The sequence below is a fragment of the Verruconis gallopava genome, assembly GCF_000836295.1.
Source record: "Verruconis gallopava strain CBS 43764 unplaced genomic scaffold supercont1.27, whole genome shotgun sequence".
Lineage (NCBI taxonomy): Eukaryota > Fungi > Ascomycota > Dothideomycetes > Venturiales > Sympoventuriaceae > Verruconis > Verruconis gallopava.
This window is the reverse complement of record NW_015622163.1, coordinates 192,915-210,032: the sequence shown is the minus strand read 5'-3', so window position 1 is coordinate 210,032 and position 17,118 is coordinate 192,915. Positions and strand designations below refer to the sequence as shown.

At 50.0% G+C, this 17,118-nt stretch overlaps 6 protein-coding genes across 6 annotated transcripts; 3 read left to right on the top strand and 3 right to left on the bottom strand.

The window, feature by feature from the left end:
• Positions 1 to 363: 363 nt before the first annotated feature.
• On the bottom strand, positions 364 to 2,495 carry PV09_07177 (uncharacterized protein). The gene is made up of 3 exons (XM_016360910.1): positions 1,721 to 2,495; positions 1,175 to 1,666; positions 364 to 1,122 (listed from the first exon to the last, which is right to left on the bottom strand). Exons 1-3 carry the CDS (start codon positions 1,867 to 1,869, stop codon positions 768 to 770), a joined length of 996 nt encoding a protein of 331 aa, XP_016211282.1. The 5' UTR covers positions 1,870 to 2,495; the 3' UTR covers positions 364 to 767.
• A 4,563-nt stretch (positions 2,496 to 7,058) lies between these two features.
• PV09_07176 (glutaredoxin) lies at positions 7,059 to 9,291 on the top strand. The gene is made up of 2 exons (XM_016360909.1): positions 7,059 to 8,530; positions 8,581 to 9,291. Exons 1-2 carry the CDS (start codon positions 7,879 to 7,881, stop codon positions 8,955 to 8,957), a joined length of 1,029 nt encoding a protein of 342 aa, XP_016211281.1. The 5' UTR covers positions 7,059 to 7,878; the 3' UTR covers positions 8,958 to 9,291.
• A 201-nt stretch (positions 9,292 to 9,492) lies between these two features.
• On the top strand, positions 9,493 to 11,119 carry PV09_07175 (uncharacterized protein). Its single transcript, XM_016360908.1, has 5 exons — positions 9,493 to 9,535; positions 9,660 to 9,674; positions 9,936 to 10,134; positions 10,205 to 10,528; positions 10,590 to 11,119. Exons 2-5 carry the CDS (start codon positions 9,670 to 9,672, stop codon positions 10,638 to 10,640), a joined length of 579 nt encoding a protein of 192 aa, XP_016211280.1. The 5' UTR covers positions 9,493 to 9,535; positions 9,660 to 9,669; the 3' UTR covers positions 10,641 to 11,119.
• PV09_07174 (uncharacterized protein) lies at positions 10,808 to 12,499 on the bottom strand. The gene is made up of 3 exons (XM_016360907.1): positions 12,232 to 12,499; positions 11,115 to 12,125; positions 10,808 to 11,058 (listed from the first exon to the last, which is right to left on the bottom strand). Exons 1-3 carry the CDS (start codon positions 12,482 to 12,484, stop codon positions 10,841 to 10,843), a joined length of 1,482 nt encoding a protein of 493 aa, XP_016211279.1. The 5' UTR covers positions 12,485 to 12,499; the 3' UTR covers positions 10,808 to 10,840.
• A 353-nt stretch (positions 12,500 to 12,852) lies between these two features.
• On the top strand, positions 12,853 to 15,167 carry PV09_07173 (uncharacterized protein). Its single transcript, XM_016360906.1, has one exon. It carries the CDS (start codon positions 12,895 to 12,897, stop codon positions 14,764 to 14,766), a length of 1,872 nt encoding a protein of 623 aa, XP_016211278.1. The 5' UTR covers positions 12,853 to 12,894; the 3' UTR covers positions 14,767 to 15,167.
• On the bottom strand, positions 15,040 to 16,941 carry PV09_07172 (uncharacterized protein). Its single transcript, XM_016360905.1, has 2 exons — positions 16,803 to 16,941; positions 15,040 to 16,741 (listed from the first exon to the last, which is right to left on the bottom strand). The coding sequence occupies exon 2, from the start codon at positions 16,465 to 16,467 to the stop codon at positions 15,298 to 15,300; it is 1,170 nt and encodes a 389-aa protein (XP_016211277.1). The 5' UTR covers positions 16,468 to 16,741; positions 16,803 to 16,941; the 3' UTR covers positions 15,040 to 15,297.
• Between the last annotated feature and the right edge of the window lie 177 nt (positions 16,942 to 17,118).

The window sequence follows — 17,118 nt, the reverse complement described above, 5'->3', positions numbered from 1 at the left end:
TGTGCTCTCTGCACGATGCTGGTGCCTTCGCACGTGCATGCGCAGCGGCTGCATCGAGACGACTCGGACGAAGGTAACTTTGCAGGGGCACCCACTTTTTTTCCTGTATGCACGCTAACGCCTGTAGGTGCATTTTATACAAGGCTGGTGGCTGACGGAGCCTTGCACCTGGGGGTTCAATGGCTGTAGTACGGCTGAGGAAGCCTCTTGTATAGGTGGCAAAGTAGTCTACAGTACATGCTGGTGGCTTAGACGTCTGTAATCGCCAGTGATGGAATCATACGCTCATCACAATTTGATTCACGTGACCGCTAAGAAAATCAGAGTGGATGCAGTTGCGTCAAAAGAGTCAGAGCTCAGTGACTAGTTTGATCATGATCATTGATTTGCTACGTAGGGGGCGTAGCAAGGACACCTTGGTCAGTGAACCCCTGGAATAGGCCAGTGGTGGATTTTAAACGCCTTCTTCTTGTGTATTCGTTGCTAAGAATGACGAGGTGATATTTTATGCTGCAGCCATTCCCCAGCTGTGACCCGCTCCTCAAACAAAAGCAGAATATCCAAGGTTCCTAAACGAGATCCCGTCTTGTCTAGGGCCCTTGTTTACCCTTGTACAAAGTATGAACATGAAAGCCCTCGACAAACGAAGATGCATAAGGTGCTCGCCGCTGCCCCTGAAATGCTCCGATCAACCTTGGCAAACCCATATGCAATAGAAAATTACATGCCCAAAGTAAAGAGAAGTGCGACGGCGTCCGTCAAGACTCTCACGGCTTGAATTGGCGAACGTGATTGCGCTTCTGGTAGTCCCACACAGTGGTCCACACATCGACTGTTGTGTACACAGTCTCAACGCTGTTGTCCCAAACGGTGGTTACGGGAGTTGGGGCATCAGTAGTTGCGGGCGTTGGGACAGGAGTGGTTGCCGGGCTTTCAGCAGCGGCATTGACGGCGTTGGCAACAGGTGATGCACTGTACGAGCTTTCGCTGGCGGAGCTAGAGCCAGAGCTTGGCGAGCCTTCAATAGTCACGTCGAAGCAGGTACTCCACTGTGGAGCATCGCTTCCAGCGTATGTCCATACCCAAACGAACATGTGGCGGCCAGGAGCCATATCGGCTGGGCTTTTGTGGATCAGCATCTTATTCGCCCTGTTCAAGCAGACAGATAACTCACAGCTTCAGCGACTGCCAGTTGCCCTTGTCGACAAGGCCTTGGTCTGGAGTCTTAATGTTAGGATCTGCAGGATAACTGAAAGATTCCTCGGCAAAGCCGTTGGACTGCAGCAGGTTCTCAGGTGTGAACTCGGAAATATCTGTGATCTCCTGCTCTGGGGCGCCCTTCCAGTAGACAGAAACGGTTCCAGGGCCCAGTGGATTCGGGTTCGAAGTACCGCCGGTGTTAAAGCCACGGGTATGGCCATTACCACCGAAGAAGAGCTTGATCGTGTCACCCGGAGCGGCCGTCTTCATTGGCGCGTTCGGGTAATAAGTGGGCGTGCGCTGCTCGGGCGGGCAGGCGTGTGTGTCGGCAGGCTTTGACGGGCCCATGTTGAAGCTCTCAGCGGCGATGTTCCAGACGTAGTTTGTGGACTCATCGATCCAATTGCCGCCATACTGCTTCGCACGCGGGTAGGCCTTGCAGTAAACGTCCGCAAACCAGGGCATGCTGCCATTCCGTCAGCTAGTTTGTCCACAACACGTTTGAAGCTCTGCAACTCACCCAGGGTCGACGATGACGGGAGGGTTGAGTGTAGAGTTGCTTTGCATCCAGGGCAGGATCTCAGAGTTGTCATAGTCAGTACACTCCAGCCATGAGTGGGCCGACACGGCAGTAAGCAGCGCAGCAGACGCGCCAAGGAAGGACTTCATGTTGTTGCTGGTGCTGTGAAGGCAAAGGTAAAGGTGGGAAAGAAAGAATAGAGCTTTGTTAAAGAGATCTCCGGGTTTGAAGAGCGCAGCGAAACGCAGTGCTCTCAAAAGGACGGGGGTATTGATCTCGCGAGCGTTCTATTGTTGGCGAAGGCACAATGATCAAGCAGGAGATCCGTATCCGCTGAATGATAAAATGAATGACTGGTCGGCTACGGAGGAGAAGCAGGGCGGAACGAAGAAAGAGTGAACTGGATCTGAAAAGAGCGACAGAGCCGGCCTGTGAAGCGGAGGTGGAAGAAACACGGCGAGGAAACAAGACAAAGAGGGCGGCGATGAAGGAGACAGAGACGAGCAGTCCCTTTGTAGCGAGCCAAGTGCCATCGTGCCCAGGGATGCTAGACTGATATTGCGATGTGTGCCCTGAACTGCGTGGACGGTCGATGCGCTCACCCGTTGGGTTCTTGCTCGTCCAGGCTATGATTGCAGGAGTACTGGCAGACGGGTCTCAAGAAACAAAGACGGACGAATCAGCGACACGGGAAGCTGGAAATGAGGTGTTTGAGGCCCAGAAGCCGCGGCTCGATCTGCACAGGGGGCGAGGTGGACACAGAGAGAGAGAGAGGTTCTGTGCCTGGATCTGCCACCAAGTGCCACGGGCCTCCATCAGCGCCAGGGGAAGAGTCCACCGGCACAAGAGCAGCCTATGATTAGCAAACGGCCGCGCGGAGCCAATGGCCGGCGGAGAGTCGCGGCCTGCACCAGTCGCGATGCGCCCGTCGAGGCGGCGTCGCCCCTTGAAACGGCTGGAAACCGCCCAGCGGATCGGCGCCAGTGCGCCGTGTCGTTGTTCCTGGCCGCGTGCCGTGACGAAACGCCGTGCTGCAAACGGCACAAAGCATCTCTTCGTCAACGCCCGCTGCCCGTCATCGAGGCCATTGTGGGGAGCGCTGTTCTTCGCCCGTCAAGACGCTCAGAAAGCTTGTGCACGAATTGTTTCCCGCGACTCTGTGCGCGTGCTCGGCCGAGCAAGGCGTCCCACAAGTCAAGATCCACCTGCGCTCGATCCCCAAAAAAAAGGACGTCACAGCGCCCCCATTGTTCTCGCCTCCGTCATTCCCGCCTCTCCTATCGATTGGCGTGCACGCCGTCGCGCCAGCCGACGGAATGGCTGAAGAAGTCCTCATGAGCCGCAAGCCCCCCCTATCACCGTGCCCCTACTCCTCCTATCGCGCTGCAGGTTGGTCGCACAGGTGGCACACGAAGCACCGCATTGTTGAGAAGCCGTGTGTCCAAAAGAGAGGGGCGCTGTCGCGAATAACTCCTTCAGCGGAAGATTCTGCTCGCCCGCCGCCGTTGTGTGCACTCTCCGGCCTCGAAATGAAGGACGTGGTCGAAGCCGAGACTTCGCAAACAAGGATGTCCTCGCACTGCCCACATCATGCCAAAGCTCACATAAGAAGTGGGTACATTCAAGGTACGCTCCATGGCCAGAGACCAGCCTGTCCCTCGTGGATTCCTTATTATGAGCATGCCAACATTGTCCAGTGCTCGGAAATTTCAAAACCTCACAATATAAATGCAACTCCCTGCCGTCGTTACATTGTTGTCTATCACCACCCCATTCTGGCTATGCTGTATCCCCGTAAATGACCTACGAGCTCTGTGCCAGTCGCCCCTACGGCTGAGAATGAACGCTCATAGCAACAGTCCTATCTCAGACCCGGAGCGAGCAGAGCGCCTTTGCGGTGAAAAGCACATACATGTACCCTCGACAGCGCTTGTTCTCATTCGGGCTTCTGCCATTTGATGTGTTTGCATCGTATTTTGGCGGTACCCGATACGGCTTTAACTTGTACTACGAGGGTTGCTCGCAGCACTTCAGCCCCGAGAGAGGTGTACATGACGCTGACTTGCTGAGCATCAAAAAGTTGATAATCCATAAATTGCTCTTTCCTCCTTCGCAGCAGCTCCGCGCTGCCTTCCGCGCTTCTCGCGACGTTCCTGATTTCGTTGGTCTGACTGCTAAATCTTCTCTTTCAATTCCTCCAACGCATCGTTGAGTGAACAACTCCAAAGATCAAGTGTCGTCAGAACGTTGGCTTTCACTTGTGAGCAAGCACTTGTTCACCTCATCGGCTCTGAGACTTTAATTTGTCGGTCGTCTTAATTAGCCGGTTCTCGTAGCTCTTTCTCGGCACTCTGACCATTGTCCTTTTCTTCGTCCGGTCATGCAACAGTGCTGAGCGTTGTATGCTGAACGACTTATTAGGGATGCCGACCAATGGTAAGTTATCTTCTAATCTTCGCATAAGAGAGTTGAACGCCGCGTCGAAATTCGCAGACGAGTCATCTGTCTTCGCCACGTGTGAATTTGTTTTCATTTTTTGACCTTTGGTTCAAGAACAGAGATGCTGCTGCCGATATATTTTGCCATTGAACCAAGAGCATTAACCTTTTTGATTTCAAATTCGGAAGTTCGTTAAGAGCTGTTGTTTTGAATTTTTGGCTTCCTACTATCTGCACATCTCTTTGAATACGTCCTGTTCTCTTCCGCTGTTTACTATCGTCAGGCGAGTATTTGACTCTCCTCTATTGCTTCAAGATTCCAGACCGAGACTGGTAACGGGCTTTTCTAGCACTCAAGTGTCCGTCGGTAGACTGCCGAGTTCTCGGCTTGGTCAGAATCAGCAATTGTGGAGATCACAAAGAAACCTGCCTAGCTGAACATTCACCTCCATCATTTCCTTCCAGATATAATAATGAACTTGAGGGCCCAGTAAACGAATTGCTTCGCCGGAGCGCAAGCGTATCCCGCCGAATCTTTGCCAACCGGGGCCCACTTGTTATAACGAACTTTTCAAACGTCGTCCAACTATTTCCAGGGACTTGTCAGTCTTCACTCGGGCCTGCGCTGAGAATTTACCACAGCTAAAGCACTTTTATGAGTAGTATTGATGCCGAATGGTACCCTCGTATGTACTCTAGCAGTTCTTCATCCTCTCCTCCTTTCCATGCCACTCGCATATCAGTGCTAACTCCAAATGGCCCTGATTTCCGAACCTCTTTATCAACGATCGACAGAACAAGCATGCAACCTGTTAGACCAGGTAGCGAATATCCCACCAAACAAAGTTAACAACGAAACCGTCTTGCGTAGAGTTTGGGAAGGTAATGGTTAGAAGGACGTGGAGATCATGCGAGTATTTGAAAGGAATTTAGATCGAGCTTTGCACGAGGACCTGAGAGGTGCAATGCAATAAAAAGAGAAAGTAGAAAGAATCTAATTAAAAACCATTCTGGACTCAACTTTTTAATGCTGATATTGTCGTGATTTCCAAATATTGCACCACTGTGGTGACAGTACCAATGTTATAACCATCTTTAAGCTTATATAGCATTTTCGCTGTGTTCACTCATCTAGCTGCAAGTCTTATGACAGTAAATGAAATTGCGAGTATATCCATGGTGAACCTCGGAAGATTATTTGTAAATACTTAAACTCAAGAAAGGGCATAGATTGGTAGTTCAAGCCTGAAGGATAAAAGGTAAGAGGAAGTTTCATCATCGTGTTATCAATCTGTTAATATCATTAGCCGCATGAGTAGTGACCTACGAATCAGCAAGGCTGCATCAGCAGAGAGACAATGACACTCTATGACTATCCATTGCACAAGAGGTGACCACTGCTCTAGTTAAGTTCTTGATACCGTTGTGCCCTTAAAATATCTATCCGATAGAGATGTAATCAATGCGCAATTCATATCAAAGATAGTGCATAATATATTTATCTTGTCACGTAATCGAACTTCATATTTCCCCAAATGCTCTTGTCTCTAAGTAGAGAAGGTTATAATGGAGCTCTCTGCATTTTGCCCAGAAACATGAGATGTACGAATGTGTGGTAAATATGCAAGTGAATCAAAAACTCCAATCACGATCGGAGATGTTTTGGAGTGCGTCTAGAAGCTAACCAGCTCCTGCTTTCAGATGCAGAATTATCATTAGCAATTCTCGCTTGAAGTTATCTTTGATTATAGTTACGACCAATTTCCCCCGCAGATTCGATTACCAACAATATCTAGAGACTTGAGACTGTTAGCCATCCTTAAAAATTTGTGACGTGTAGATTAATTCCGTCCCTCTAAGGTATATCTTACTGCTGTAATGTAGTTATAAAGTACTTTGACGGAGGACGGAGAGGCTATTGCATAGCTCCGCAGTTGCCGTAACGATGTTGATTCTACTTGCTGCCACGAACAATTGCTTGAACGCATCAAGGGTATTCAAGCAATGATAAGAACTCAAACACTGTGCTTGTTCACCTATCTTTGGTAAGTCTTCCCAGCTCGTGAAATGCAGCATTTGGACGATACGATCCGGCTATCCCGTAATTACTTCTGCAAGCGACTTCGAGATTGGTTAATATAAGTGACGGCTTGAACTGTGGACGATGCGAATAGTGGACAGGTCAAAGCAATACCACGCTTCGTGTGACAAACCAATGGGCCTCTTTGCGAGTCGGGAAATTACCACAAGAAGTCCTATCCAGCTCACACGGTGTACGCCTTACATTAACAGCCAGTCATCGAATTCGAGGACGTCCCAATGAGCATTCCGAGTACACGGTCTGTAAAGAAGTTGAAAAGAATGGTAGTTGATGCAAAGTTGATTTGTTGAGAACGCCTTGATATTCAAACGGATGTGAAAATGCACTTTGCAATTGCGGCTGCGCACCCATTCTCGTCTCCTCGCGCACCTGTACCATAGATAATGTACCGTTTAACATCGATTTGACGCTGAGGATCAAAGGGGTGAGCTTAGTGATGCTTGCTTTACACAACGCCAGTCAGAAGCCGGAACACCCGGGGGGGTGGGGGTAGGGTGTTTGATGCATCCACACTGGTCAGACAGTGACATGTTGAGCGTAACATCAAAGGCGTCAGAGAGCTCTGCCACGCGTATTTGAAGGAAACAAACGTGCAAGAATCTGGTCGATACGGGTCAGACTGGTTAATCCTAAGTTGAGTCGCACTTTGGTAGAGACTTGTAATACATAGACGCGTGGTGCCCGGACTGTGACGTGCAAGATTTATCAATGCCTCAGTCAGAAATTTCGTCGCCTCGCCGACGCGTCGGCGGAGTGGAACGTCGGCACGGACAAGAAACATCTTACGACACCGTTTTGGCAGTACAGGTGCAAATGGTGCGCATGAGAGGACAGTTTCTCGAAATGGTCAATATGATGTTCACAAGGATGCTGACAGAACAGACATGAGGACTCCTTTTTCCCGCGTCCGACACACCGAACGCATCAACGACACACGCGTCACAGCGGTCTCGAGGCGGGTTGATCTCCAGACAGGCTACTGAATCAATCGCGGACAAGATCAGGCTGCGTTGAACAGCAGCGTGCACGAACAAAAGGACGCGCTTTTCAAGCTATCGATCGCTCAAAGACGCGGGCATTCCTCAAGGTTTTTGGCAGGCCCCCAAAAAGCCCAGTCAGAAAGGCTCCGCGCCTTGGACCAGCCGCGACGCCACGCCCCGTATTGATTGCCGAAAACGGGCTAACCGTGCCCTGAACCGGCAAGGTCGTAGTGGCCTCACGCGGCGGAGAACTCCACTCACGCACCCAAAAGGAGCTTCCGTGTGTAAGGTACCGTGTGGAGATGAAATCCCATTTGCGATCGGCCTTGCTCCTTTGGTGCTTTTCATCGCTGATATCTTGATTCGCACATCCTTTACTCTTTCGTAGCAGCCTTCTTTTCGCCGGGCTTGTGTCCTTCTTTACTTTGCGGCTTTGGTTCTCGGCTATCGTTTCGCCATTCGCAAGCTTTTCGCTTATTCAATTGCGGGCGATGTACTAGACTTTGTCTCTACCACTTCGATCGGTCGCACCGCGCCGAGATACGGGTCGCGCATAGTTCTCCCTCCGTTTATCTATCTGGACATTCCTTGCTTTCATAGTCGCTCTCTGTGTGTGCAGGAGCGTGGAATAGAACTTCCATGATGCCATCCAATCGCCGCCTGAAGGGCTTCTTCCTTCTGGCCGTTCTACTTATCCTTCTCACACTCTACATTACTGCCTCTGGCCGACAGACTCGGTCGTCAGAATTCTATACATCGACTCAAGATGCGTTGTCAGCTGCGAAGGCTGCAAAGCAAGCTAAACTTGCAGACATGGAGCATGCGCTTGGCGAGGATAGCATGGTCAGTCATCGGCTAAAGGCTGCTGAAGAGGCTGCAAAACGGAAGGCCGACGAGAAAGCCGAGATGTTTCATGGCGAGGAAACGAAGCAGAAGGCCCTCAAGGTGAAGGAGCGCTTGGAGCAGGACGAAGACGTGGAAACCGCGTCCTCTAAGTCATCGAAGTCATCAAAGTCCGGCAAATCCTCCAAGTCTAGCACCGGTGGAAGGAGAGACCCTGAAGAGGGAGAAAAGGCTGTTGCAGGGAGAATAGTTATGAAAGACCCCAAAGAGAGTGTGCTAAAAGCAAATGATGAGGATGATTTTGAGTCCAAATCGGACAAGCACGTGGAGAAGGTTGATAAAGAGGCGGAGATCGAGAATGAGGATGAATCAGACACACCTCATGAAGAAACCGAGGACGAACGCAAGGCACATGCCGAGCTAAACGACATTCTCAAGAAAAGTCCAAGTGCGTAATGAGGGATATTGAGTAATGAGCCATTTCTAACAAATATGTAGTCATCATCTTCTCCAAAACCTATTGTCCCTACTCACGCCGGGCAAAACATATCCTCCTGGAAAAGTACAAGATCACGCCCTCGCCATATGTTGTAGAACTCGACATCCATCCATTGGGCAAGCAGTTGCAGTCCTACCTCGGCGGCATCACTGGTCGCAAGACCGTTCCTAACATCCTGGTCAGGGCAAAAAGCATAGGTGGTGGTGACGATGTGCAGGAACTCGACGAGAAAGGCAAGCTAAAGGATACATTGAGAAGAATGGGTGGCAAGCAAGTGCAGGTAGAGATGGTGTTGAGTGAAGCGGAGAGGGACGCCATGCGGAAAAGAGACGCGGAAGTCGCTGAAAAGAACAGGAGGCGGCACTTTTGGTCCTGATCAAATTGAAAACACCTTTTCGGCATTTATTTTCTGGATACCCTTGGACCGGTTTGGGATAGGGATGCATTATTCTTGGCTCGAACTTGTGAGTCACATGACATGTGAATTATGTATTATGGTAAGAAGCACTGGATATACATGTGTTGTGGTTAGCAACCTTGAAGGTAAAATCCTCCCCAGAGGTTGTGGTTTTTGTCCACGATTAGCTTAATGGAGATACTGTCGGGTTCAAAGCGCAATGCGTACTTCACGCAGCTTGCTTTCGCTTTCTCTGTATCTTCCATAGTGAATGTACTTGATAAAAAGAAGTTTGTGTAGCCTTCAGCTGAAACACGGGTTTGTTCAGCATTATGCATCTTATTCATGTGAAGCATTACCTACCACTTAGAATAGCTGACTTCTTGGCCCTCAAATAATTTGAGCTCTGGAAGGACGTGGATATTGGTGCCTTTGTGCCTTGTTGCCTAGCGTCTTGGCGAAAATGGGTGGTGCACACTCAATTTTGATACAAAGAAACTTTGATTATTTGCGACATCCACACAGACAACTAACGACAGCTACAATTTCCAGACCCGGTACGTTTTACTTGCGATATCATACTTAGATTCAATTCCTGTGACTCGTCCAGAGCTTACTCACCTCTGCACGCCACATAGCACTCGCTTTGCTTTCTTGATCACTGCTAACTTGCCCTCACAGGTCGTTAAAGATGCTGTATGTATTCCTACGCCTTGATTCTTCTCTTTCGATATTGTCGGCCAGTCTTCGTTGCATCTACTCAGTTCTGCTACTCCGAATGCATGCGTTTTGGAAAGATGAATCTGTCTAAGAAGAGTTGAACGCCGACATCTGTCGTGTTAGCTGGACAATTATCCCTATCATGCAAGAAAATCGAAGCGCATCTAAACTGGCACGATAACATCGACGATAATTTCAACGCATATATTTCTTTTTCAACAATTGACACAAATCTAGGTACATTCACTCAGAAGAGACGCTCACCATCCCGGAGGGCGTCAAGGTCGCCATCAAGACCAGAAATGTCACCGTTGAGGGTCCTCGCGGCAAGCTGGTCAAGAACCTCGGTCACTTGGCTGTCTCGTTCAAGCACCAAGGCAAGAACGTGATCAAGATCGAGCTGCACCATGGCAATAGAAAGAACGTGGCTACGCTGGTACGATAAAAGCAAAACTCGCTCGCCAGCAGCAGTAAGTGTACTAACCAAGGGCCGCCACGCCTTGCAGAGAACAGTCCGCACCATCATCAACAACATGATCATCGGCGTCACCAAGGGCTTCAAGTATAAGATGCGCTACGTCTATGCCCACTTTCCCATCAACGTCAACATTGAGAAGAACAAGGAGACGGGTCTGTATGAAGTCGAGATCCGTAACTTCATTGGCGAGAAAATCGTGCGCAAGGTTACCATGCACCCAGGTGTCGATGTGGAACCAAGCAAGAACCAGAAGGACGAGATCCAGCTGACCGGCATCTCACTCGAGAACGTGTCGCAGAGCGCTGCAGACATCCAGCAGATTTGCAGAGTGCGAAACAAGGATATCCGAAAGGTAGGAGATCACCCCATATCTTAAAGAAGAAGAGTGCGTACAGTGCTGACCGGTGCAAAAGTTCTTGGATGGTATCTACGTCTCGGAGCGCGGCAACATCCAGGAGGAGTAGATATGTGTGTATCACGACGGGGACGGGCATTGCAATCAGTGGCGTTTCATGAGCGGCATGGTATTCTCTCCAATGCTTTGTGCGGGCATTACAGGCTTCATCAAAAGCTCGATTAGCTTCTTTCAGATCAAGAGAGGCAGATATCCAAAACATTAAGAGCACACTTCTGTCAGCACTTCTTTTTATTTTGATATTTTGCCTCATCCGCAATGTGTCGTTCCTCTTAGCACAGCTGTCTTGAAGTCAATGCCATCAAACTCTAGCGGGGCTTTCATACCCTTGCGTCCCTCAAACAGCGTATCCTTCAAACGCTTCTTGGTGATGACGAAGCTTTCTGGGAACCAGTCATATACTTCTCGTTTGTCCCCACATAGCATATGTGTCAAGGCCTCTGCGGATTTCATGCAGAGAACCATTCCTTTATAAATGCATCAGCTCAGTTCTCGCATATTGACTCGCTCCATGAAAACTGACCATGGCCATTGAATCCAGCACAGATCCAAAGACCCTCTTCCTCCGGCACGGGCCCTACATACGGCAGTCCATCCCCTGTGATACCCATGATGCCAGTCCACTCCTTGCGTACCCTTGAGGCGGGGTCATCATCTCCCCAGTTTGATCCAAAATACCGTTTCGTCGTCTCACGCAAATATCCCGAATTCAAGTTATTAAGAACAGTATCATCTGTTTCTCCGAATTCAGACAAACCTTCGTTAGGCAGCATGCCAAGGCCACCCCCAATCACAACATCACCGACGAGGTCATCAGGTACAGAAGCTAAGCGAGGCCGCGAGATCATATACTCATAACCAATTGAATAGATGAACGAGTACGTAGTTGGCAAGCCATCGGGATGCATAGATTGAATCTTGGGCCCAGCACGATGAGCAGTTACCTGACCACGCAGAGGAACAATCTTGGTCTGCATTAAAGGCAACAGATGTGCAGTATACCCATTCGTAGCAAGGACAAGATTCTTCGTCGTGACAGCCCCTCGTGATGTCTGCGCGACCCATATTCCCATGTCATTTAACTTTGAGATTGAGGCTACAGGTGTAAACGTCTGAAGCTGAAAGTTTGGGTTGGCGAGACAAAGTTTGAGGACTCCGATAACGAACTTGTAGGCGCTGATGCTACCAGCCTCGTACTTGAATGCGCCTTTGACATCGTCGCCGTCTACGAGGAATATCTCCTTGGCCTTTTCGGCATCCAAGATTTCGTATTTCGCTGCTGGGTCATTCGGAGGCATTGATTCACGGATTAGCTTAATGGAAGCTATTCCAGAGGCATACGCATCCGCATCGTAGATGATGTCGACGGTCTCGCATGGTCTAGACTCACACACTATATTGTGTTTGGCAGCAAAAGCATGCGTGGCGCGGACATTGGCAAGTTCGAGCTTCGCTATCTTGATTGCTTCGGGTATCCCATGAGCATGTGCATGCTCCGGAAAGGCGCGATAAGATGCTGCTTTGGTGTGGCCACCTTCACGGACGCTACATCAGCAAATACTTGACACAGCGATACAGCAGTTTCGTAGGCGGGAATTCCCGTAGGGCTGCCGAGAAGAAACCTCTCAAGAAGCTCATACCATTTCGTCCTGAAGCTCCGCTGCTTGCGCCTCTAGCCTCCAACATAAGAATCTTCGCATGCGGTTGCCGCTCCAAAAGATTAAAGGCTATGCATGCACCGGTGATTCCGCCGCCGACAATTACATAGTCAGCTGATTCCGGGAGTTGCTTGCCAGATCTAAAGTCGGCGATTCGATCTGGCGGATCCTGCCAGTACGACAGAGTAGGATTGTCGCGAGGCAAAGTTGGCTTGATCTGTGCCCGTTCGTCCATGATGGGATGCCAAGCTCTTTACTTGATTTCAATGTTGGAAGTCGCAACTTGCACATCTTATCTTTGGCAGGCTCCACTGGCGCGTGGATGCTTCCTCCTGCTAGGTCTGGATGTACCTTCCTGTTCCGGTAATGGATGCCCAGAATGACTCCCAGCCGATTTTGCTTGAAGTGTATTTGCAGCTTTGCAAGTAATCTTATACTCATGTCGTTAAGATCCAAGTATGAGGTCGATCAAATCTCTGCTTGGAGCTGCTCCAGCCTTAAATTTTGATCAAGCCGTGAAGATGCGTTGAATACTCGCAAGGCTGCTCGCTAATCGGCCTTGGTGTTGTCAGCGGGGCAAATGTCATCCATGGATAAGACATCAGCGGACAGATGTAGTTACTTCCACATCCAGCGTCCTATGCAATGATTGAATCTTCTGTTGATCTGCGTACCTTTACCTATGAGCCTTTGCAGAACCCGTCGGAATGGATAAGACTTGCACATATCCACTCGCCTCTAGACGGCGACTCATCCAATGTCATTTCAATCACTTTAAAGTCTTTCCGGCGCGCGCCTGATTTGCATTACGATGCTCTATCCTACACATGGGGAGATAGTACGAAAACAGAACCAATAGTCGTTAATGCGTCGAGGTTCGAGGCTACCAAAAACCTTATTGCGGCACTACAACAACTTCGCGATTCAAGACTGGATAAGATTCAGAGGAGTAATCTCATTTGGATTGACGCTTTATGCATTAACCAAAACGACGAGGAAGAAAAATCAAAACAGGTGCAGATGATGCGTAACATCTTTGGCAGTGCTGTTCAGGTTCTTGTTTGCCTTGGTCCCGCAGACAAACAGCTCCAGAACGGCCTTGAAGCTGTAGCGACAGTAGCACAATCATGCGCACAGAGGTGGATGAGCCGTCCCTTCGACAACTCCTTCCCTTGTGAAGAAGATATCAATGACTTTCACGAGATTCTTAACATTCTCAGGACACAACGCTCAGATTACTCGACGCTCAGCTCGATTCAACATGTGTATCAACAATCGTGGTGGGAGCGAGTATGGGTAATTCAAGAAGTGGCAGTTGGAAAACAGGCCTGGGTAATTGGTAGGAACGCTGCAGTAGACTACAAGTGGTTCGGCTGCTTCTACGGCTCAGTCCAAAGGTTATCGGTAATATCAAGAATGGGCGGCCAAGAGCTTACACGGGACTGGAACGAGATCATTTGGACTCTGGTCCATTGCACGCAGCGCACTTATTGCGCTGTCCGACCATGGACAGAAATTGGGCATACAGATTTGCTGGCTGCACTTATCTGGCTCTTTGTGACGGGACGCAACTGCGCCTCGGATCCAAGAGACTTGTTCTATGCGCTTGGTGGCCTTGGAGTCGGCGTTGATGAAGCAATCGGACGAGTAGATTACACTTTGCCGTGGCCAGAAGTGCATGCCGCCGCAGCACAACATTTACTTTTGACCCGTGGTCTTTCAGTTCTGTCTTTTTGCACATACAATGAAGACAGGCAGATGAACGAGCTTCCATCTTGGGCTCCGGACTGGACTCAGCATGTGCCGTGTCCCATTGTGTTCAATAACTTCAACGACATGGAAACACTCTATTTGGCTTGTGGAACAACCTCACAATCTTTGGAAAACAGATTTACAGGGAAACATCTAAAACTTTCTGGATGCCGTGTAGCATCTATAGAGGCAGTCTCCGAAATCTCGAGAATTCCACAGGGTGGCGAGAACACTGGTGAAGCAATTGTTTCGGCTATGAGAGAACTGCGTTCCAACATCATTGAATTTGCAACATCTTTAGAGCTGCCAGATAATCTTAGAGATGCGATTGTCATGCGCGTCATGTCTGGTGACACTGAATATACGAATGAGCGAAAGCGGCTACTTATGCCTGCTGACGAATCCGCCTACCAAGCAGCGATGAGATATATTCAACTGCCTCTAAGAGATGAACCGGGATACGATATGAGCTTTGAAAAAGCGACGTCCGAGTTCCATGCTGGTAATCGTTACATACGAGCCGTGGATTGGGTAGCAGAATCTCGCCGCGTATTCAAATCTTCCGCCGGGCAAATTGGGCTTGCACCTCAAGCTACGAAAAGGGGCGATCTACTATGCATCTTTCTGGGGGCAACAGTCCCTTTCATTCTCAGAGAGACAGGCGAGGACGCATACCTTCTGATAGGCGAAGCTTATGCTGACGGCATTATGGATGGAGAATTCATGAAAGCTGACCCTAAGACGGAGCTTTTTACGTTGACTTGAGTAGGATTGCCTCAAGAGCTTGGTAGCGGTTTTTTTTCATTGGCTATGTCGGTCATTTACGTCGGTTTATTGCAACTGTAGCTCATCAACATAAGGCAATTCTGGAAGACAACAACGACAATGAGCAATCTGGTCCAGCGAAAAAGAGATAGGGTGTGATAGAAGAGAGGAAACAAGGGCTTTCGGTCAGAGTTGCCAGGTTGACTTCTACGATTGCGAAAGGCTGGCATTTAGAATCACCTTGGAGATGGATGACGCAAAGGTAAGGAATTTGTGCTCTTGAAATGAACTTGATTCTGCTGCCGTGCAAACGAAAGTTATATATATGGGAATTTGTACGTCTTCCACCGGTTCAGCAGATTCTAGTCCTCACATGTGCCCTTCACATTACGCTCATCTGGCCAAGCTTCTCACCCGCTCTACGACAAACGATAGTGTTATCACAGACTCCCTACGCAGGGTCTTGATTCATTTTAAACAAGTTCACAAAACGCCAAGCCATGTCTGGTATCGCTAATTCATACACCACATTTACGCCACCCGCTGAACTTGATCGCCTTTCACATACTTCAAAGTGTCACTCGTCGCAAATGAGAACGGGCTAGTCGTCATTTCTGGACTCCGAGGACTGAGAGGCATGGCAAACAGCTCGTCTTCGTCCTCGTCAGCTTGACTGGCTGGGGCGGTTGTAAAGCTAGTATCGGTACCAGCCATGATACCAGCCAGCGAGCCGACGCTTCCGGTAGTTGACTGTCTTGAGGGGACCTGAGGAACAATCGGCCTTACAGCAGCCGGTGCTGAAGGTCTCTGCGCCGGTTTCGCCGCAAGCTCGGCTGGATTGGCGCCCTTGAAGGCAGAGAATGACGGTATCGCTATGTCTGCCTCTTCCGGACTTAGCGGGTTGTTTGCGTTGCCTCGCTCCTGGTAGTCGCCAGATTTGGTTTGCAGCTTGAGTCCTTTGAGCTTCTCCGATAGCCTGCTGCCACCAGGGCTGAGAGGCGAAGAGGGACTCTGAGGAACTTCACCCAAGCCCCGCAAGGCCTGCCTGTGCGACGAGATCTCTTGCGAACCGAGTCCAAATGTTTCCTCTATCCACTCCTTCTCTTGAACTGCCATGGCCAAAGCGATGCCCTCCGGGAACAGAGCTTCCTCCTTCTCGATCTCCTTCTGCAGCGCGTGCAGTCTCTTCTTTGCCCATAATGTGTGAAGCACTCCTTTTGAGGGCTTTTTGCTGCCTACGGCAGACTCGGCGAAGCCAGGGGGGAAGATTGCAGGAAGCGGGTTGGTCCGCCATACCACAGGCTCTTTCGTCTTGTCGGCGGGGTTCAGCGTTAGAGTGATCAGGGCCGGCACTGACACTCCGGCTGGTAGTAAGAAGAACGTCCTGTGCGTCTGTATTTCGGCCCTTTCGTCCTCGACGTTGCGCTCCTCAGCTGGCAGGACCGTTGATTTCCCTTCCCAACTGATAGTCCACGTCCCTTCCAAATTTTTCGTCACGTCGTCGTCCTCCCACTCGACCATCACCACCTTGGTTCCCTCGTTGGACTTGTTCGGCTCAAATTCAAACCTTGCCCGGGCCTGTGGCGTGGAGATGGATGGCGACTCCACCTCTCCCTCTGTTCCGTCGGGAGGCGGCTCTGCCGTGTCCAGTGCGGACGGTTGCGAGGCCGTTCTCTTATGTGACGTCGAATCAAACGACATTTCTCCACAAGCCAGTACTCCGATAGCCTGTTGTGTGCGGTAGAGACAGGGCGCTATGCAGACAACCTCCGTCTGCAGCAGTGAGAATCCACACGGGGTCCGGCCGGTTCGACGGTCCGCAGGCGGCTTATGGGGCGCGTTCTTGTGTGTGCTAGGCTTGCAGCTTTTCGATAGCGTGTGTGTGAGAGCGAGTATGTGCGTGTGTGCAGCCCTGTGATCGTGGTATCTAAAGTGACATCGACAAAGGGAGGTACAACGCTTCCAGGTCTGGACACTTCCGGATTTATTGGTGTAAGCTTGACTCTCTGGCACACAGGGCGGGGAGATCCACTCACAACACGTTCGCCCTTCGCTAGCAAAAACGTTTTGCTATATTTAGCAATTCGCTCGCGATTTTTCGCTCTCGTGGTTTCGCATCCCTGGTGATCTAGGCTCCCGCTTTTCCCTTTGACGCCGACTCAAGGGGGCTCGATCGACATCAGAGAAAAAAAAAAGGCCCGAACCCTCTCCTGCCCAGCAGATTAGCAGATTCGATGCGTGACCCGTGCACATTCGGGGATTGGGATTCGACAGGTGACACGGGACTCCACAGTTTCGGAGATGACCTGACCTTCGAGAAGCTTTTTGCTCGGGGTGGAGGGGAAGGACAAA

Coding starts and splice junctions, on each gene's coding strand:
- PV09_07177 (XM_016360910.1), bottom strand. CDS start 1,869: ATGAAGTCCTTCCTTGGCGCGTCTGCTGCGCTGCTTACTGCCGTGTCG. Junction 1,667..1,720: donor CCCGTCATCGTCGACCCTGG/GTGAGTTGCAGA, acceptor ACGGAATGGCAG/CATGCCCTGGTTTGCGGACG. Junction 1,123..1,174: donor AACTGGCAGTCGCTGAAGCT/GTGAGTTATCTG, acceptor GATCCACAAAAG/CCCAGCCGATATGGCTCCTG.
- PV09_07176 (XM_016360909.1), top strand. CDS start 7,879: ATGATGCCATCCAATCGCCGCCTGAAGGGCTTCTTCCTTCTGGCCGTT. Junction 8,531..8,580: donor CATTCTCAAGAAAAGTCCAA/GTGCGTAATGAG, acceptor ACAAATATGTAG/TCATCATCTTCTCCAAAACC.
- PV09_07175 (XM_016360908.1), top strand. Junction 10,135..10,204: donor GAAAGAACGTGGCTACGCTG/GTACGATAAAAG, acceptor CACGCCTTGCAG/AGAACAGTCCGCACCATCAT. Junction 10,529..10,589: donor GAAACAAGGATATCCGAAAG/GTAGGAGATCAC, acceptor CCGGTGCAAAAG/TTCTTGGATGGTATCTACGT.
- PV09_07174 (XM_016360907.1), bottom strand. CDS start 12,484: ATGGACGAACGGGCACAGATCAAGCCAACTTTGCCTCGCGACAATCCT. Junction 12,126..12,231: donor CGGAGCTTCAGGACGAAATG/GTATGAGCTTCT, acceptor GCGTCCGTGAAG/GTGGCCACACCAAAGCAGCA. Junction 11,059..11,114: donor TGCTGGATTCAATGGCCATG/GTCAGTTTTCAT, acceptor GCATTTATAAAG/GAATGGTTCTCTGCATGAAA.
- PV09_07173 (XM_016360906.1), top strand. CDS start 12,895: ATGATTGAATCTTCTGTTGATCTGCGTACCTTTACCTATGAGCCTTTG.
- PV09_07172 (XM_016360905.1), bottom strand. CDS start 16,467: ATGTCGTTTGATTCGACGTCACATAAGAGAACGGCCTCGCAACCGTCC.